Source organism: Bos indicus x Bos taurus, chromosome 28 (assembly GCF_003369695.1).
Source record: "Bos indicus x Bos taurus breed Angus x Brahman F1 hybrid chromosome 28, Bos_hybrid_MaternalHap_v2.0, whole genome shotgun sequence".
Taxonomy (NCBI): Eukaryota; Metazoa; Chordata; class Mammalia; order Artiodactyla; family Bovidae; genus Bos; species Bos indicus x Bos taurus.
The window spans coordinates 22,299,117-22,321,312 of NC_040103.1; the positions used below are offsets into that span (position 1 = coordinate 22,299,117).

At 37.7% G+C, this 22,196-nt stretch overlaps 1 protein-coding gene across 4 annotated transcripts in view; it reads right to left on the reverse strand.

Annotated features, from left to right (window-relative positions):
• Positions 1-22,196, reverse strand: part of CTNNA3 (catenin alpha 3) — a 1,910,358-nt gene that overhangs the window by 59,244 nt on the left and 1,828,918 nt on the right. For all 4 annotated transcript variants that reach the window (XM_027530426.1, XM_027530429.1, XM_027530428.1 and 1 more), the window contains one exon: positions 8,485-8,619. In XM_027530426.1, coding sequence (XP_027386227.1) covers positions 8,485-8,619 — 135 coding nt within the window. The remainder of the gene's footprint in view (positions 1-8,484; positions 8,620-22,196) is intronic.

The window sequence follows — 22,196 nt, forward strand, 5'->3', positions numbered from 1 at the left end:
TATAATGCAGGGAATATGGCTCAATATTCTGTAATAACCTAAATGGGAAAAGGATTTTAAAAAACATATACATATATTTGTATATGACTGAAAATTTAAAAAAAAACAAAAACAAAAACAAAAACAGCCTTTGAGTTACTGATGGCTGTGGTTTAGTCACTAAGATGTGCTCGACTCTTGCAACCCCATGGACTATAGCCTGCCAGGCTCCTCTGTCCATGGAATTCTCCAGGCAAGAATACTGGAGTGGGTTGCTATTTATTTCCTCCAGGGGATCTTTCTGACCCAGGAATTGAATCCAGGTCTCCTGCGATGCAGACAGATACTTTACTGACTGAGCTACGAGGGAAGCCCACCAATAGATTTAACTCTCAGGAATTTTGAGAGTTTGCAGTTTGTTTTTAATGCTAGATAGGCAAATGGAAATAACAGACCTTAGGAGGCTTCCCCTTAGGCCTTAGACTTAGTGACTAAACCACCAAATCTATTGGCAGTGCCTTCTTCCTTCTCTTTACTTTTTTCTCCTTACCTTTCTCCTTATACCTCTCTGCTTCTTCATTTCTTTCGTCTCTCCTCATTCCACTTCATACATCTCCTAGTCCTTTTTTAAAATCTCTAAATCCTTCAGTTGGTTTTCCAAATCTCTTCATTTTTCCAATTTTCTTGATGACCACCAAAGAAGGCAGTGGGTTCAGAAAGCTCCTTAACTAATTCCCTTAATGTCTGAACATGGTAAGCACATTAACCTACTAAGTCATTCTGAATGTAGTTCATTGCCAGGGTTCTGTAGGCCCTAGTCTCTTTCGGTCAATAAATGTATTGTTGCTCTTCCTTACCGTTCCTAGTTGAATGCACACTGTCCCTTGATTTCAGCTAAAGTTAAATTGCTCCTGTTTGGCAAATTTTTCTGTCTTGCTGACCTTTCCCCCCTGACTGATTAGTTTTATTATTTATCCAATTTTTAAAACTGTGTCTTTGGCACACCTGCCTCTGGGTAGACAGCACAATTAAACACATTAAGGGAAATGCACAAAACATGGTAATTATGTAATTAATCAGTTCTAGGTAATATAACAAATTGCTAGCCTAGAAGCATAACACTTAGAGAAAGGGCAATTTTAAGAATTTAAAACCATTTTAATCATTAGACTTTTTCTTTTGAATTTTACATACATATATGTGTGGGCTAGGATATGAAGGTATTTATTTCTTTATAGCAAGACTCCTTTCACAAAGTAAAACAGCTTCCCCACTTGGCACCATGCTTGAGGACACTAGAGAAACAACTGATGGAGAATTTATGGGAATGTCCTTAGGTAACCTAAGTACATTTTAATCTTCTTAGAGTTATATTTATAATGTATTCCTAATTAGTACATTAATAAGTCAAAGAGGCTATAGAAAATGATCTGCAACAGTACATTTAATTACATGGTTTCATTGTGCTTTGCTATCATTTTTTTTTTCAATTAAGCTTTTATATACTCCCCCATTTTTTGTGAAAGAAGATAGCCATAGGAAGGCCACACTGGCTTCATTTGCATGTGACTGAAGGATAAAATGAAGCTGTCAGTTTCCATAAGCCACGCAATGTCCTGAAGCTCAGCTCTGGCAGAACAATGTCTAGCATACATCAGGTAGTATATCTGATTATTATCTCAAACACTACAGGAAAACCTAGAATAAGTTACCATCTTTTCTCTCTCACTGCATATTCAGTATTCAGTCCACTATGGCCTAAGTTTTGCTTTTGTCTTATTGCATCTGTTTTAAAAAAGAAAAGATATCTTAGAAATATGAAAGCCAGTATGCACTTTAAGGTTCAGTTAACTTGAATTTTCTGTGTTGGTAGACATTGACCACTGTATCATCAAGCATTGAAAAACATTTATGGACTTTAAAGGAGAAATTATATTAAAAACAGGTAATTAGAAAATATAAGAGTATTGCTGTGATTTTGGTCATCACACAGGGTATGGTATATAATTGGTAGTTGTCACTCAATATCTGTTCTCTTGGCATAGAAACAAAACTCTGATTTAGTTGGAGGAAGCGAAGTGCCTAGATTAAAACACACAGAAACAAACAGATTTTACAATTTGCAGTGTCCTCTGCAGTTCCACATAGCCATATAACTAAAGTTTTGCCAATAATATGTAAGAGAAGGCATTTGGAAGAGACTTAAAAAAACAGATGTAAGGAATGTTTACTTCTGTTTCTCTTCATTTTTACTGTCTGGAATATAAATGCCATAGCTAGAGTTAGAGAAGGCATATTTTGATTCTTATAAAAATGAAAGCCAGAAGCCAAGTATAATAAAGTGGAAAGACATAAATGCTCAATTCCCTGATGACTCTGAAATTAACATTTGGGACTGCCCATTCTGATTATTTTTTTTAATGGAGATAGTAAAATCCCAAATCCTTTAAACTGCCACAACCAAATCTCTGTATCTGATACAGGCACACCAGAATCACATGTTGAGGAAAAACATTCTTTCTGGATCTTTGTCTCAGCTATGTTTGGTCTTTCGCATACTTCCACTGACTGATTTATCCTTCATACCTCTCTCCTCAGTTCCAGAACCATATGCCCAACTTCTCCTAGACTTTTCTCTTCTGATACCTCTTACTCACTTATGACTAAGTCACTTATGACTAAAGACTGAATGAGCTGTCTTACCCTTCCTGGTCTGCTCTTTTTTCTATATATAGTTTTTGGCTAATGATGACACTTTTAACTAAGAAAACTACCAAATCTTAAAAGATTGGGGGTAAGTCTTAATTCTTCCTACTTCATCCTTGATACTCAGTAGATTACTGATTCTAATGCTTTCTGCCTCAGAATTTTTTCTTGTAAGGAAAAATTTTCTCCACTCTCACTAATATTGCCTTAATTCAAGTTCTCACTGTTAATGATCTTGAAGTATTTTTAAAAATCTAAATAATCTTCTCTCTCCAGTTCCTCATCTTTCCATCTATCACCACCCTATCAGAATAAAGATGTAGCATACCCACACAGAGAAGCACACACACACACAGGAATATTACTCATCAGTACGAAATAATGAAATTCTGTCATTTGCAAAAACATGAAAGGACCAAGAAGGGTATTATGCTTAGTGAAATAAGTCAGATAGAGAAGGCAAATACTGTATGCTATTACTTATGTGTAGAATCTAAAAAAAAAAAAAAAAAGAAGAAGAAGAAATATAGCATAAATAAATAGACTTGTAGATATAAAGACCAAACTAGAGGTTACCACTGGGGAGAGTGATGGGGGTAGGAGCAAAACGGGGGTAAGGCGTTAAGAGGTACAAATTACTACATATAAAATTAATAAAATTCAAGGAGCTTCCCAGGGTAATAGAAATAAAACCAAAAATAAACAAATGGGACCTAATCAAACGTACAAGATTTTGTACAGCAAAGGAAATGATAAAAAAGACAACCTATGGAATGGGAGAAAATATTTGCTAATGATGAAACCAAAATTGTTTAATTTCCAAAATATACAAACAGCTCATAGAACATAAAAACAAACAACCTAATCAAAAAATGAGCAGAAGACCTAAAACACATTTCTGCAAAGAAGACACAAAGATGGACAGTTGCTGCTGCTGCTGCTGAGTCGCTTCAGTTGTGTCCGACTCTATGCAACCCCACAGAAGGCAGCCCATCAGGCTCCCCCGTCCCTGAGATTCTCCAGGCAAGAACACTGGAGTGGGTTGCCGTTTCCTTCTCCAAGGCATGAAAGTGGAAAGTGAAAGTGAAGTTGCTCAGTTGTGTCCAACTCTTCGAGACCCCATGGACTGCAGCCCACCAGGCTCCTCCATCCATGGGATTTTCCAGGCAAGAGTCCTGGAGTGGGGTGCCATTGCCTTCTCCCAAGATGGACAGTAGGCACATGAAGAAATGCTCAATGTCACTAATTATGAGAAAAATGCAAGTTCAAACTACAAGGTACCACCTGACACTGATTAGAATGACACTTAATAACACTTTATTAAGAAATCTACAAATACCAATGCTGGAGAGGGTATGGAGAAAAGGCAATCCTTCTACATTGTTGGTGGGAATATAAACTGGTACAGTCACTATGGAAAACAGTCTGGCAGTTCTTCAGAAAACTAAAAACAGAAGTACCTTATGATCCAGTAATTCTATTACTGGCCATATACCTGGACAAAACTGAAACTCAAAACACATGCACCCCAATGTTCATTGAAGCACTGTTTCATTGAGTCACTTAGTTGTACAGTGTCAGTCAGTCAATTCAGTCGCTCAGTCGTGTCTGACTCTTTGCAACCCCATGAATCGCAGCACGCCAGGCCTCCCTGTCCATCACCAACTCCCGGAGTTCACTCAGACTCATGTCCATCAAGTCAGTGATGCCATCCAGCCATCTCATCCTCTGTCATCCCCTTCTCCTCCTGCCCCCAATCCCTCCCAGCATCAGAGTCTTTTCCAATGAGTAATTTACACTTTTGTATGGTGTAAATTAGTACAAAATTATAAATCACCTATGCTTCAGTTGAAAAAATGCAAGGATTATTTTGCAGCACATGGAAATGTAACTATTACTCTATAAAAACTTTAGAGTATAATCTACAAGAACATTGAACCACTATGTTATATACCTGAAATGAATATAATATTGTAAATCAGCTATACTTTAATAGAAAATAAAAGGTTAGGGACTATTTTTTGAAAAGGTAGCTTCAAATAATTACATGTATTTGTTTATATCCATCTCAAACTTCAACTTTTTCAATTACTCTCAGTTGCCTACACAATATAGTTAAAATGCTATTAGTAATCCTGAAACAGCCTCAGTTTCTTTTAAAGCTCCTCTTCTATTTCCCATCCCTCATAACATATGCCAACAATACCAAGTACAATTGTTTCTAATCAGTTTAGATTGTTTGCTATTTCCACATAAAACCTCATCTTTCCCTATTTGTATCTTTATACTTCAGCTGTTCTATCTACCTCAAATCCTTGTCCTCTCCTTTCCTCATAAATATACAGTTGATTTATTTTTTGCCTGTTTCTTTTGCTTTTTACTAATGAAGGATCAAATTAGAGTTGAACCACTTTTTGGACCTGTCTCTTTTTCACTCATCACATCAGTGTAATTAATTATTCCTTCACCTCTTACCATGTGCTTGTGTGTATTTAACCATCATATGGTGTGTTACACCTTTGTATATTTAGATGTATCTTATATTCCCTGATAGCTCAGTCGGTAAAGAATCTGCCTGCAATGCTGGAGACCCCGGTTCAATTCCTGGGTCGGAAGATCCACTGGAAAAGTGATAGGCTACTCCAACTGCAGTATTCTTGGGCTTCCCTTGTGGCTCAGCTGGTAAAGAGTCTGCTTACAATACGGGAGACCTGGGTTCAATCCCTGGGTTGGCAAGAGCCCCTGGAGAAGGGAAAGGCTGCCTACTCAAGTATTCTGGCTTAGAGAATTACATGGACTATAGTCCTTGGGGTCGCAAAGAGTCGGACACGACTGAGCTACTTTCACTATGTACTTTAATTTTGCACATGTTTCATCATCTTGAAGGAGGCATGATATATTCATCTTTGCATCTCGCGATGTTCTCAGATGCCTGGTACTGAGAAGATGCTCAATTCATTGTTGGGGTTTTGGACAAACTACACTTTGGTGTCCTTAGAAATGAAGTGCACAACTTCAGGATAAATGCTTGAAATATACATAAGAATCATTAGAAAACAAATTTAATTAAATAGACTATTATGAGAATGATTTCAAATTCTTTATGTTATTAACTTTCTTTTTTTATCCTAGACTAATACTCCAGATCCAGAATACACTGTGCATTCATTCCAGAAATATATTCTATATACTCCAGTAATACACTTTTTAACCAAATATATTTGTTAAAAGTAATGTTTCATAAATCTGATTTTGGAATGCAAACTTTGAAGGGTATAGATTTGAATACCAAATTTCTGTAATTTTTAATGGGTTTCCCTGCCTTAGAGTCATGCTTATTTCCTTTCAAAAGACCTCAAAAAAAAAAAAAAAAGACCTCAAAGAAAAACAATGACTTAGATTAGGACTGCTCAATTTAAAGAAGAAAGAAGACAAGATGAGAACTCAGGGTCACTGAGAAAATAAAGCAATTGGGCTTTGGCATACACAAATTAAAGGAATTTTAAAAGCTTTCCAGAATCGACCTGCAAGCAGATGGCGGTAAAACATGTAAAAAGGTGCATGGCATGCTCCCTTTCTTCAGATTTACTTTTTCTAATGGAAAATTTTGGGTGCAATGAAGACAAAATAGAATTGCATTTGCAATGCTATTCCTCATTTTATATAATGACTCAGCTTTTAAGTTTCAAATCATGATTCTAAATGACTCATGCTTAATCTATCTGTAAAATATACAAAGTTCATGAATTTGAATCACCAAACAGGAAGGATACCAACTCAATTTGTACATCTGGAGGAAATTATATTTGGAGGAACAATTAATGGTAATACATTTTAACATAATGTATAAGCTGAACTTCTGTCAGCATTTTTGAAATCTTAGCTTTAGACAACATGAAGAAATACATATATAATTGGAAAATAAATTTCATATGTATTTAGACCTTGTGAATAATGGTGAGCGTATGAAATTGAGAAAAGTAAACAGAAGACAGGCTTGGGTCTAAAATATACTTTTTACACATTTTAAGTACTATAATATTAAGTGAGAAAATGAAGACTGAGTGCCTAGTAATCCAAAATAAAAATACATTTTTATGTGTATACGTATACACACACTGTTTGTATACATACATATATATAGTCATGCATGTATTCATAAACACACATTTCTGTGTTGACAGACAGTGAGAAATGGCAACAACCCACTCAAGTATTCTTAACTGGAGAATCCCATGGACAGAGGAACCTTGGGGACTATAGTCCATGGGGTCGCAAAGAGTCAGATATGACTGAAGCAACTAAGCCTGCAGACAGTGACTACTTAAAATGCATTTTCCTTTGAAAAGTGGACAAAGTACCAATATAACACAGGCTATGTTGGTTGGTGTTACTGTTCTTGCAAAATTTGAATATCAAGGAAATTAAATTTTTATCTCTAATAATTCCTTGGACATAATTTCCAAATATATTCACTTGTGATTTTTGGTCTTCAGTTTATCAAAGATTTAAGCATGTCCACATGAACAGAGGCTGCATAGACATTTGAAGGTAAACTGCAGTTCTGGTATTCACTAATATAAACCTAATGAACTTTGTTTCAAGTGGGGCATTGTACTTGCACCATTTTAGTTCCTTGATCAGGTATTGAACCTGGGCCTTGGGCACTGAAAGCGCAAAGCCCTCACTGCTGGACCACCAGAGAATTACCTTTGCTTTTGTTTTCGCAGCTATGTTCTTTGTTGTTGTTGTTGTTAGTTTAGGAACTTACCTGGTGGTACAATGGCTAAGACTCCACACTCCTATTGGGTTTGATACCTGGTCAAGGAACTAGACCCCACGTGCCGCAGCTAAGAGTCTGTATGCCACACCTAAAGATCCCACCTGCTGCAACTAGGACCCGGTGCAGCCAAATAAATAAACATTTAAAAACAAAATGTTAGCTCATTGGGGGAAAGTCCAAAGTCAGGCTAGAGAGCTCCTAGATGTACATATTTATATTTATGCTGTTATAATTTTTAAAAATCTGTCCTCATGAATTTAATTTCCTAGAAGGTTTATGATGTTTTGCTTTAACTTAAATTTATAATCTTGGTCCATGTCCTTCTCAAAGTCACTGATAACTGAATCGAATATAGATATCAAACGTTATTTTATTACCATCCTCACTCAAAAAAAATGATCTACCGTTATTAAAAGATGAGTAGAAAAGGTAGACATTATTTCAACCATGGTCATTTTAGAGCAGTTTGAAACTCAGGTTCACCAAGTAATCTGTGAAAGTTTCTCTAAATCTATTTATGTTCTACCATACTCCGGTGTCACAATTACATACGGAGATAACAGTTTCAAGACCTGAATTTCTATGATACAAAAATGAATGGTGGGAAATGAATATTACTTAACAGTGAGAAAGCAATTATTTCATGGGTCTGCAATTCCACAGGCACTTATTTTTTTTATAAAAATTAAAGGATTCAATTCAGAGTTGCATCTGTATACTTTTTGAAATCTAGATACCATGCTCTAAATTAACATTCAATCCTTACTCAAGTGGCTTCCAGAACCTGATTCATTCTAAAATCTTTGAAGTAAATAAAGAGAAGCTGTACTGACTTAACATTTCTTTAAGAAATCTGACATGATTTCTTGCTATTCCAGTTTCATGAAGTTTTATATATACTCGTTGAATTTCTTCTAACCTACATGACCCTATAAGAATTGGTGGGGTAAGGTGGGTTGTAGCTGCTGTTTCCAGCATCTTCCACATGTGATGTGTAAGTGTGGCGCAGCACTCACCGCTGACATGATAAGCTCTCCCCCCAGGTTCTGAATCTCAGCTTTAACTTGACTGCAGATCTTCAGCTGGTGAGAGTAGAACTTAATCTGTTCCAGGTAGGCCAACAAGTCCTGTTTGCACGATGGATCCGGGCACTAAATATGTATGAGAGATTAAATGAAAATATCAAAACAAAGAGTTAGTGCAAAGCGAGTAAACACTGAGACTACAAGTACCTTTAAGGCCCCAACTTTATTTTCATTGAGTCCCATTACTTAGACCAAACCCATGTAGATTTTGATGTGCTTTCCCCATTAGCAGAGTTTATTCATGTTCCAACCTTAATTACTTCAGCATTCTAGGTCACTTCACTCGTGTCCGACTCTTTGTGACCCCATGGACTGTAGCCTGCAGGCTCCTCTTCCATGGAATTCTCCAAGCAAGAATGCTGGAGTGGGTTGCCATGCCCTCCTCTACTTCAGCATAGATAGAAGAAATAGTACAGAAATTTCCAGACATGAAATGGTACATTAAAATAACTGCCTTTAATTTATTGTAATATTAGAAGCTTTTAAAGTTCATTTTTAGGTAAATCTTAAAGAAGTATTTAAAATGCAATGATTCCTTTCTTCTAAAGTTGCTATCAGAATACTCCTTGGGACTCATAGCTCTGCATTGTCTGTCCTGTGTAATTAATATTTATATGGGCATTAAAACACATCTGTAACAGGACATATGTCCTGTTACTTTCAGAATTTAATGTTCTAATGGTCTTAGACCAAAGAAATAATTTCTGTAGTAGCTAACAGCTATGGATCTACTTGGAGACAAGGATCAGGCAGCATACATGTTTTAGAGATGTATTACTTTACCCAAAACAGTCTCCTACATTATTTTATCTTCTGTAAGGAATTTCCTGGAGCAGAGCTTAATCACAACATGATAAATATCTGTATTTATTCTTTGTGTTTAATCAGTATTTAATCTTTGTGTTCTTTCTCCTATACAATTAGAACAGATTTTTTTAAATCCCCAATAACTTAATTTCACTTTAAATATAATACATATTCATAAGGATATGGAAATATGAACAGTAATTTATATGCAAAGATATTCACTACAGCATTACTTACAATAGCAAAATTTGGAACTAAATGCCCTATAATAGTGAAAAGATTAAATTAGGATACATAGCTATATAGTGTGATATTATATAGTCTCAAAAATAATATTTTCAAAGGAAAATATTTTTGGAAAGTGAAAAAGTTCAGTATTTAAAATTTCACATGATGTGTTAATCAAACTGTTTAAAAACTGTTTTTATATTTGTGTTTAAAACAAAGTGTAAAATAAATATGTGAATGTGAAAATGGTAAATAAAAATGATACCAGTATTTTTCACTTTTTTCATATTTTACATATCTTAATATTATAGTCTTAAAATATATTGATGCTAGTCACTCAGTCATGTGAAACTCTTTGTGACCCCATAGACTGTAGCCTCCTCTGTCCATGGAATTCTCCAGGAAAGAATACTGGAGTGCGTTGCTATTCCTTTCTCCAGGGGATTTTCCCAACCTAGGGATCGAACTCAAGTCTCCTGCACTGCAGGCAGATTCTTTACTGATTGAGCCACCAGGGAAGCCCTTAAAACATATTACTTCTATAACAATAAAATGTTATTACTGAAATAGTTTTAAATCTAATAACCAAAAATAAAAACTGAAAAGTAAAATGAAAGACAGGACAGCATTTCTGCTTTTGCATAGTAATTCATAAGCTAGAGTCTTAATGAAACATTTCTGAGAATTTTATTCTCTTTTATATTTGCTAAATAGACTAGTCTACATAGCTCCAAAATATATTGACAAGATGAGAACATATGCCCTTTAAGTAAAAGTTATTCAACAAAGATAGCAAAGTTATAAATTCTACTGTAGAAATACTATCAATATTTAGAAAGGAATGGACAGATGAGTGAATTTATGTGTACATGGTACCCAGTCAGAGAGACAATCAGATAAGATGATAGAGAAAACTTGAATTAAGGGTGTTTCTCAAGTTCTAAGGGCTTCCCGGGTGGCTCGGCAGTAAAGAATCTGCCTGCGATGCAGGAACCACAAGAGACAGGGGTTCAATCCCTGTATCAGGAAGACCCTCTGGAGAAGGAAATGGCTACCCACTCCAGTACCCTTGCCTGGAGAATCCCATTGACAGAGGAGCCTGGCAGGCTACAGTCCATAGCGGGGCAAAGAGTCAGGAGCAAGACTGAAGCAACTTCACACTCAAAAAAGGAGCAAGTAAACAAACAGAATTTTGTGCTCACCAGGACCCAGGAGAAAAGAGCAGTGACCCCACAAGAGTCTGACCCAGACTTGCCCCTGAGTGTCCAGGAGTCTCCGGCAGAGGTGGGGTCAGCAGTGGTCGGATGTAGGGCCACATACACCATAGGTGTAGCAGTGCATGCATGGGACCTTTTGAAAGGGGTCACCATTCTCTTCATTATCCCCACTGTAGTCTGGCCTCAGGTCAAATAACAGGGAGGGAACACAGCCCTGCCCTTCAACAGAAAATTGGATTAAAGATTTACTGAGCATGGCCCTGCCAGAATAAGTGGGTCAGAATAAGACCCACTTCACCCTTAGTCAGACTCTCCCATCAGGAAGCCTCCATAAGCCTCCTATCCTTCTCCATCAGAGACCAGACAAACTGAAAAGAACGATTACAGAAAACCAACCAATCTGATCACATAGACCACACCTTGCCTAACTCAGTGAAACTATGAGCCATGCCATGTAGGGCCACCCAAGACAGGTCACGGTGGAGAATTCTGACAAAATATGGTCCACTGGAGAAGGGAATGGCAAACCATTTCAGTATTCTTGCCTTGAGAATCCCATGAACAGTATGAAAAGGCAAAAAGATAGGACACTGAAAGATGAGTTTCCCAGGTGAAAATATGCTACTGGAAAAGAGTGGAGAAATAGTTACAGAAATAATTAAGAGATGGAGTCAAAGCAAAAACAACACCCAGCTGTGGATATGACCAGTGATGGAAGTAAAGTCCGATGTTGTAAAGAGCAATATTGCATCAGATCAGATCAGATCAGTTGCTAAGTCATGTCCGACTCTTTGCGACCCCATGAATCACAGCACACCAGGACTCCCTGTCCATCACCAAGTCCCGGAGTTCACTCAGACTAATGTCCACCGAGTCAGTGATGCCATCCAGCCATCTCATCCTCTGCCATCTCCTTCTCCTCCTGCGCCCAATCCCTCCCAGCATCAGAGTCTTTTCCAATGAGTCAACTCTTCACACGAGGTGGCCAAAGTACTGGAGTTTCAGCTTTAGCATCATTCCTTCCAAAGAAATCCCAGGACTGATCTCCTTCAGAATGGACTGGTTGGATCTCCTTGCAGTCCAAGGGACTCTCAAGAGTCTTCTCCAACACCACAGTTCAAAAGCATCAATTCTTCAGCGCTCAGGCTTCTTCACAGTTCAAATCTCACATCCATACATGACACAGGAAAAACCATAGCCTTGACTAGACGAATCTTTGTTGGCAAAGTAATGTCTCTGCTTTTGAATATCCTATCTAGGCTGGTCATAACTTTCCTTCCAAGGAGTAAGCGTCTTTTAATTTCATGGCTGCAGTCCCCATGTGCAGTGATTTGGGAGCCCAGAAAAATAAAGTCTGACACAGTTTCCACTGTTTCCCCATCTATTTCCCATGAAATGGTGGGACCGGATGCCATGACCTTCATTTCCTGAATGTTGAGCTTTAAGCCAACTTTTTCACTCTCCTCTTTCACTTTCATCAAGAGGCTTTTGTGTTCCTCTTCACTTTCTGCCGTAAGGGTGGTGTCATCTGCATATCTGAGGTTATTGATATTTCTCCCGGCAATCTTGATTCCAGCTTGTGTTTCTTCCAGTCCAGCGTTTCTCATGATGTACTCTGCATATAAGTTAAATAAACAGGGTGACAATATACAGCCTTGACGTATTCCTTTTCCTATTTGGAACCAGTCGTCATTCCATGTCCAGTTCTAACTGTTGCTTCCTGACCTGCATACAAATTTCTCAAGAGGCAGGTCAGGTGGTCTGGTATTCCCATCTCTTTCAGAATTTTCCACAGTTTATTGTGATCCACACAGTCAAAGGCTTTGGCATAGTCAATAAAGCAGAAATAGATGTTTTCTGGAACTCTCTTGCTTTTTCCATGATCCAGTAGATGTTGGCAACTTGATCTCTGGTTCCTCTGCCTTTTCTAAAACCAGCTTGAACATCAGGAAGCTCACGGTTCACATATTGCTGAAGCCTGGCTTGGAGAATTTTGGGCATTACTTTACCAGCAAGTGAGATGAGTGCAATTGTGCGATAGTTTGAGCATTCTTTGGCATTGCCTTTCTTTGGGATTGGAATGAAAACTGACCTTTTCCAGTCCTGTGACCACTGCTGAGTTTTCCAAATTTGCTGGCATATTGAGTGCAGCACTTTCATAGCGTCATCTTTCAGGATTTGGAATAGCTCAACTGGAATTCCATCACCTCCACTAGCTTTGATTGTGGTGATGCTTTCTAAGGCCCACTTGACTTCACATTCCAGGATGTCTGGCTCTAGGTGAGTGATCACACCATCGTGATTATCTGGGTCATGAAGATCTTTTTTGTACAGTTCTTCTGTGTATTCTTGCCATCTCTTCTTAATATCGTCTGCTTCTGTTAGGTCCATACCATTTCTGTCCTTTATCGAGCTCATCTTTGCATGAAATGTTCCTTTGGTATCTCTGATTTTCTTGAAGAGATCCCTAGTCTTTCCCATTCTGTTGTTTTCCTCTATTTCTTTGCATTGATCGCTAAAGAAGGCTTTCTTATCTCTTCTTGCTATTCTTTGGAACTCTGCATTCAGATATTTATACCTTTCCTTTTCTCCTTTGCTTTTCACTTCTCTTCTTTTCACAGCTATTTGTAAGGCCTCCCCAGACAGCCATTTTGCTTTTTAGCATTTCTTTTCTATGGGAATGGTCTTGATCCCTGTTTCATGTACAATGACATGAACCTCATTCCATAGTTCATCAGGCACTCTTTCTATCAGATCTAGGCCCTTAAATCTATTTCTCACTTCCACTGTATAATCATAAGGAATCTGATTTAGGTCATACCTGAATGATCTAGTGGTTTTCCCTACTTTCTTCAATTTAAGTCTGAATTTGGCAATAAGGTGTTCATGGTCTGAGTCACAGTCAGCTCCTGGTCTTGTTTTTGCTGACTGTACAGAGCTTCTCCATCTTTGGCTGCAAAGAATATAATCAATCTGATTTCGGTGTTGACCATCTGGTGATGTCCATATATAGAGCCTTCTCTTGTGTTGTCGGAAGAGGGTGTTTGTTATGACCAGTGCATTTACTTGGCAAAACTCTATTAGTCTTTGCCCTGCTTCATTCTGTATTCCAAGGCCAAATTTGCCTGTTACTCCAGGAATCTGGAATGTTAGGTACATGAATCAAGGCAAACTGGAAGTGGTCAAACAGGTGATGGCAAGAGTGAACATGAACATTTTAGGAATCAGCAAACTAAAATGGACTGGAATGGGTGAATTTAACTCAGATGACCATTATATCTACTACTATAGGCAAGGATCCTTTAGAAGAAATGGAGTAGCCATCATAGTCAACAAGAGTTTGAAATACAGTACTTGGATGCAATCTCAAAAACAAGAGAATGGTCTCTGTTTGTTTCTAAGGTAAACCATTCAGTAGCAAAGTAATCCAAGTCTATGCCCTGACAATAATGTTGAAGAAGCTGAAGTTGAATGGTTCTATGAAGACCTATAAGACCTTCTAGAACTAACACCCAAAAAAGATGTCCTTTTCATTATAGGGCACTGGAATGCAAAGTAGGAAGTCAAAAAATACATGGAGTAATGGGCAAATTTGGCCCTGGTGTACATAATGAAGCAGGGTAAAGGCCAACAGAGTTTTGCCAAGAGAAGGCACTGATCATAGCAAGCACCATCTTCCAATAACACAAGTGAAAATTCTACACATGGACATCGCCAGATGGTCAATACCGAAGTCAGACTGACTATGTTCTTTGGAGCCAAAGATGGAGAGTTCAGTTCAGTTCAGTCATGTCCAGATCTTTGCGATTCCATGGACAGCAGCAAGCCAGGCCTCCCTGTCCATCACTAATAGAATTTACTCAAACTCATGTCCATTGTTGGTGATACCATCCAACCATCTCATCCTCTGTTGTCCCCTCCTCCTCCTACCTTCAATCTTTCCCAGCATCAGCGTCTTTTCAAACGAGTCAGTACTTCACATTAGGTGGCCAAAGTATTGGAATATCAGCTTCAACATCAGTCCTTCCAATAAATATCCAGGACTGATTTCCTTTAGGATGGACTGGTTGGATCTCCTTGTGGTCCAAGGGACCTAAGAGTCTTCTCCAAACCACAGTTCAAAAGCATCAATTCTTCGGTATTCAACATTCTTTATAGTCCAACTCTCTAGCCTTGGCTAGATGAACCTTTGTTAGCTAAGTAATACAAAAAATGCAAAAAGGCAAAATGCTTGTCTAAATAGGCCTTAAAAATAGCGAGAAAAGAAGAGAAGTGAAAGGCAAAGGAGAAAAGGAAAGATATACCCATTTGAATGCAAAGTTCCAAAGAATAGCAAGGAGAGATATGAAAGCCTTCCTCAGTGACCAATACAAAGAAATAGAGGAAAACAATAGAATGGGAAAGACTAGAGATCTCTTCAAGGACATTAGAGATACTAAGGGAACTTTTCATGCAAAGATGGGCACAATAAAGGACAGAAACGGTATGGACCTAACAGAAGCAGAAAATACTAAGAAGAGGTGTCAAGAATACACAGAAGAACTATGCAAAAAAGATCTTCACAACACAGATAATCACGATACTCTTATTAGTCACCTAGAGCCAGACATCCTGGAATGCAAAGTCAAGTGGGCCTTAGGAAGCATCACTATGAACAGAGCTAGTGGAAGTGATAGAATTCAGGCTGAGCTGTTTCAAACCCAAAAAATGATGCTGTGAATGTGTTTCACTCAATATGCCAACAAATTTGGAAAACTCAGCAGTGGCCACAGGACTGGAAAAGGTCAGTTTTCATTCCAATCCCAAAGAAAAGAAATGCCAAAGAATAATCAAACTACTGCACAATTGCACTCATCTCACATGCTAGCAAAGAAATGCTCAAAATTCTCCAAGCCAGACTTCAACAGTAAATGAAACATGAATTTTCTGATGTTCAAGCTGGTTTTAGAAAAGGCAGAGGAACCAGAGATCAAATTGCCAACATCTGTTGGATCATCCAAAAAGTGAGAGAGTTTCGGAAAAACATCTATGTCTGCTTTATTGACTATGCCAAAGCCCCTGACTGTTTGGATCACAATAAACTGTGGAAAATTCTGAAAGAGATGGGAATACCAGACAACCTGACCTGTGTCCTGAGAAATCTGCATGCAGGTCAAGAAGCAGCAGTTAGAACTGGACATGCAACAACAGACTGGTTCCAAATAGTGAAAGGAGTTTGTCAAGGCTCCTTTGTCAAGGCTCTCATGACAGGTGACATATTGTCACCCTGTTTATTTAACTTGTATGCAGAGTATTTCTTGAGAAACGCTGGGCTGGATGAAGCACAAGCTGGAATGAAGACTTCTGGGAGAAATATCAATAACCTCACGTATCCAGATGACACCACCCTTATGGCAGAAAGTGAAGAACTAGAGAGCCACTTGATGAAAGTAAAAGAGGAGAGTGAAAAAGTTGGCTTAAAACTCAACATTTAGAAAATTAAGATCATGGCATCTGGTCCCATTACTTCATGGCTGATAGATGGGGAAACAGTGGAAATAGTGACAGACTTTTTTGGAGGTTGTTCCAAAATCATTGGGGATGGTGACTGCAGCCATGAAATTAAAAGACTCTTGCTCCTTGGGAGAAAAGCAATGACTAACCTAGACATTTTATTAAAAAGCAGAGACATTACTTTGCCAACCAAAGTCCATCTAATCAAAGTTATGGTTTTTCCAGTATCATGTATGGATTTGAGAGTTGAACTATAAAGAAAGCTGAGCACCAAAGAATTGATGCTCTTGAACTGTGATATTGGAGAAGACTCTTACGAGTCCCTTGGACTGCAAGGAGATCAAACCAGTTAATACTAAAGGAAATCAGTCCTGAATATTCATTGGAAGGATGAGACTGAAACTTTAAAACTCTGGTCACTTGATGAGAAGTACTGACTCATTTGAAAAGACCCTGATGATGGGAAAGATTGAAGGTGGGAGGAGAAGGGGATGACAGAGGATGAGATATTTGGATAGCATCACCAACTCAATAATCATAGTACCTATAGCTCAGATGGTAAAGCGTCTGCCTACAATGCGGGAGAGCCAGGTCGGGAAATCCCCTGGAGAAGGAAATGGCAACCCACTCCAGCACCCTTGCCTGGAAAATCCCATGGACCGAGGAGCCTGGTAGGCTACAGCCCATGGGGTTGCAAAGAGTTGGATACGACTGAACGACTTCACTTCACTTCACTTCACCGACTCAATGGACATGAGTTTGAGTAAACTCTGGGAGTTGGTGATGGACAGGGAGGACTGGTGTGCTGCATTCCGTGGAGTCGCAAAGAGTCGGACATGATCAAATGACTGAGCTGAACTGAACGGATAATCCCACAATTCTCATCAGGAGGATTAAATTGAAACTAAGTAAAAAGAAAGAGGAGACAAATGTAAAGGAGAAGGGCAGAGAGAGGGAGAGAAACGTAATAGGGGAGGAAGAAAAGGAAGGGATTTCCTCCCTGGTGACTCAGACGGTCATGGATCTGCCTATAATACAGCAGACCCGAGTTCAGTCCCTGGGTGTGGAAGATCCCCTGGAGAAGGGAATGGCTACCCACTCCAGTATTCATGTCTGGAGAGTTCCATGGACAGAGGAGCCTGCTGGACTACAGTCCATGGGGTTGAAAAGAGTCGGACAGGACTGAGCGACTAACACTTTCCTTTCACTTTCCCCAATTTCCACATGAGAAATGAGAAAATCATAATAATTTTAGAAAACATAATTTTCCCAGGATGGAGGAGTTTATGATAGAACCAGTATTTGAATCCATATCTACTTGCTTTCAAATCTATTTTATTTTCAGTCACAGAACTTAAGAGAATTTGGAGTGATTTTTTTTTTTTTCTTCAAATCACAGATTACTGTGGTTTACATGGTTCCAAGGAAAAAGAAGTTTTATGGTAACACTATGTCTATTTTGAAGTAAAGATTACTTAGATTTTTATTATATTCAAAGATTAACTATCTAGAATTACTTATAACAATGAAAGGCAAGACAATTTATTTATTTTTTTTTACCATGACAGGAAGTTGATCTTTATTAGGTGTTTCATTTGTGTGAATGGCACAGGTGCTGTGCTAAGTCCTTTACACCTATAACATAGTATTCCCAGTGCCATTTCACTTAGATCTAATTATTGTCATATTGTCATTTGCAAGACAGAGTATATGATTTGTGTAAAAAACTGAATTGAGTTTTCTGTTTCATTCACTACACAATGATCTCTTCTATATGAAATTCATTCAAAACATTGTTTTGTCTATCCTGAGTAATAAAGGCTCTTATCTATTCTTTGTTCTTATGGATGGATTCAATAATAACCTTTGATACATACAGTGTTTTATTTGTCACATATTATTCCAGGTTCTTTATCTATATTAGCTCTCACACAACTTCATTATCTCCACTTACCAAAGGAGTTAAGTGAGTCATAGAGAAGCTAAGTTACTTGCCCAATTAATAAGTGATGAAGTTGGTATACAAACTCACATGATCTGGCCTCACTCCCTACTTGTAATGTCTCCAAACAATATTTGTCTTCCTGCCAGTTTTATCATATACAGTGAATAGTAAATTGCCACTCTGGTTTGTAAATTGGTTTCTAAAACTGACACTTTTACCTGTATATTATAAATAGGATTATTGTGAATTTGTTCCTTAAAGACAAACACTATATAACTTCTGCCCTGGAGAAGGAAATGACAACCCATTCCAATATTCTTGACTGGAGAATTCCATGGAAATAGGACCCTGGCCAGGCTACAGTCCATGGTGTTGCAAAGAGTTGGACACGACTGAGCGACTCTCATTCACTCACTCATATAACTTCTGATAAAACCAAACTTGACAATTAATAGTTAGATTCTTAACTGATAATCAATGTCGCAATCACCCAAGCTTAAGAAAAATCTACAGTCTCTCTTGAGAGACTTTCATACCATGCTAGCAGAGTAATTCTGTTAAGGAAATAATGACGCAAATGAGTAGAAAATTTGAACTTTTGAAATTAAAAGCTACTTGACTCTGATTTACCCTTCATTCCCAGAATTGATGAGAATCTTGGTTATACCTAAAGATGGTAGTCAATTTTATAACTAAAGTATTTTTTAAAATTCCATACTAAAAAATTTGTTAAAAGTCTTCTTTTCTATTGACATTTGCAAAGTCTTTCTGAGTCAGTTTTAGCAGCCTAGAAGCAGAATCAGAAGAATGTATCATCTCTACTTTAAGAACCTGTTGTTTTACTATTTGCCCAACCTCCATTATTAAAATCAAATTATGTTTTCCCCAGATTTTATATATTTACATAAAACTAATTGCAAAAGTTTGGGACTTAGATATGTAGAATATTCTTATCCTTTAGTTAAAAAAAAATTTTTTTTTTCATAAAAATACTTGGAATACTGCTAGAGATTTTCAGGCAAACTGAGTGGTAGAATGTCATCATACACTTTGGTTACTGTTTCCCAGTTTATTAAGTTAGGAGATGTTAACTAGGACATCTGGTTTGTGTTTCAATGCATGGATTTTTTGTTTAAATTAAGTTTTATAACTATGAGGACACTCGCTACAGACAAGCAGATGACATGTCAGTTTAAGAGGTTTTGTCACATTAAACTGGCTTTCTCTCTTCTAGTTAAGATGTTTTGTACCAACGCAGGATATATCATTTAGTAGCAAGAGGAAAATTGAAGAATATTTATTACCTTTCAGTTTGAATTTTAAGGATGAATTAGCAAAATGAATAAAGACCTTAATGCCATAAGTTTAGCTTTTTTTTTTTTTTTGCCCATAATAGAGTATAAACTTTATTTAAGACATATTTAAAATGCTTTTTGAAATTACAGACAATAGTTTAAATTCTGCCATAGCAGTCTCATGCTTTCATTGCCTATCCAAAGTGCAGACATGTTCAAAGTTTGGCCTCTGTTACTCCACTCACTCTAATTTCCACGCTTGAGCAGTAGTACCTGTAGCCCATAGCATCCAATAGAACTCTGGACTGCCATCTGAAGATTTTGTCCATTTTGCTTTTACTGCCGACTAGACTACAAACATATCACAGATATAATTTAACTTTTTGTTTTGTGTCTTCCAGTGCACCTGGAAAAATGTATTTTTATTGCTCAAAATCATTAATAGTAATAAAATTAATCATTTTATCTTTTTCTAATCCAGGGATATATCCTTTTATTTTCATCTAATGTCCTATCTTTTGTGGTATTGTGTGATAAAGTAAATATTTGAAATAAATTTCATTAAAAAAAAAAAAAAGAATGACATAATGAATGTTTCAGAAGCTTCTTTTTAGTGTAGTTTTATTACATATTTTAACTCTCAGAATATCAGTAGGAAACAATTCAAATAAGGCTAATCACCAACAATATTTGTCAAAATATTAACATAAATTATACTTGCAGGTTGTTTTGTTCATAGGTGAGTGTATCAGGTATAATTTGCCTTGAAATTCTTCATTTTGTTTTTTTCAATGTCACTTTCTTAAATTAGCATTGGTTTTCTATATATTTAACAATGAAAATTCATTTTAATTGTGTCTAGTTACGATTAGGTGGGAGTACCCAGTCAATAATCTGGATACTTTTGCATTGGAAAATTTACATTGAAGGAGTATTAGGTTTCAGGCACAATATTCAGGAGTTACAAAGTCCAATTTTATCCTCCTCCTGTGCAAAACACTTTAGCAGATGTTCATTTTTATTGTGTTTCCTATTCATCACTTTTCTGTTTGTGATAGGTTGCTTTTCTAACTGAGATCTTTCAATGTATTATTCCTACCTTGTGAGGCATTACCCAGTTCATCTAATTTAGAATTTATGCTAAATGATGAATTAGAGTGAAGAGTCAAAGAATAGAAAAAGGTATGCACCAATAGTTTGGAATCCTAGATTTCTAAGAAGACTACTTCTTCAATTTGTCATCCTCGTTATTCATGAGGAAAATGTTTAATAATTGTGATAAGTAACATCATTCTGACCCTCAGGAATAATCTGGCTAATGGAGATAGGATTTGTACCAGAGTTCTGTAAGACTTAAACAACATGGTCTTAGATGGCATATGCAATCTACCATAGCATCTCAACACAATTAGGGAGGCCTGGCATGCTGCCGTCCATGGGGTCACAAAGAGTTGGACATGACTAAGCGACTGAACTGAACTGATAAATCCCAAGAAAAGTTGGGTGATTGGGACAAGTAAGTCTATATGAAGCTTCTATATGCTAAAATATATTTTCATTCATCTCTTCCTAGTTCAGTTCAGTGCAATTCAGTTGCTCAGTTGTGTCCAACTCTATGCGACCCCATGAATCACAGCACGCCAGGACTCCGTGTCCGTCACCAACTCCCAGAGTTCATGCAAACTCATATCCATCAAGTCGGTGATGCCATCCAGCCATCTCATCCTCTGTGGTCCTCTTTTCCTCCTGCCCCCAATCCCTCCCAGCGTCAGAGTCTTTTCCAATGAGTCAACTCTTCTCATGAGGTGGCCAAAGTATTGGAGTTTCAGCTTTAGCATCATTCATTGCAAAGAACACCCAGGGCTGATCTTTATAATGGACTGGTTGGATCTCCTTGTAGTCCAAGGGACTCTCAAGAGTATTCTCCAACACCACAGTTCAAAAGCATCAATTCTTCGGTGCTCAGCTTTTTTCACAGTCCAACTCTCACATCCATATGTGACCACTGGAAAAACCATAGCCTTGACTAGATGGACCTTTGTTGGCAAAGTAATGTCTCTGCTTTTGAATATGCTATCTAGGTTGGTCATAACTTTCCTTCCAAGGAGTAAGCGTCTTTTAATTTCATGGCTGCAGTTACCATCTGCAGTGATTTTGGAGCCCCCAAAAATAAAGTCTGACACTGTTTCCACTGTTTCCCCATCTATTTCCCATGAAGTGATGCGACCAGATGCCATGATTTTTGTTTTCTGAATGTTGAGCTTTAAGCCAACTTTTTCACTCTCCTCTTTCACTTTCATCAAGAGGCTTTTGAGTTCCTCTTCACTTTCTGCCATAAGGGTGGTGTCATCTGCATATCTGAGGTTATCGATATTCTGCTATTTCTGCTTTATTGACTATGCCAAAGCCTTTGACTGTGTGGATCACAATAAACTATGGAAAATTCTGAAAGAAATGGGAATACCAGACCACCTGACCTGCCTCTTGAGAAACCTGTATGCAGGTCAGGAAACAACAGTTAGAACTGGACATGGAACAACAGACTGGTTCCAAATAGGAAAAGGAGTACGTCAAGGCTGTATATTGTCACCCTGCTTATTTAACTTATATGCAGAGTACATCATGAGAAATGCTGGGCTGGAAGAAGCACAAGCTGGA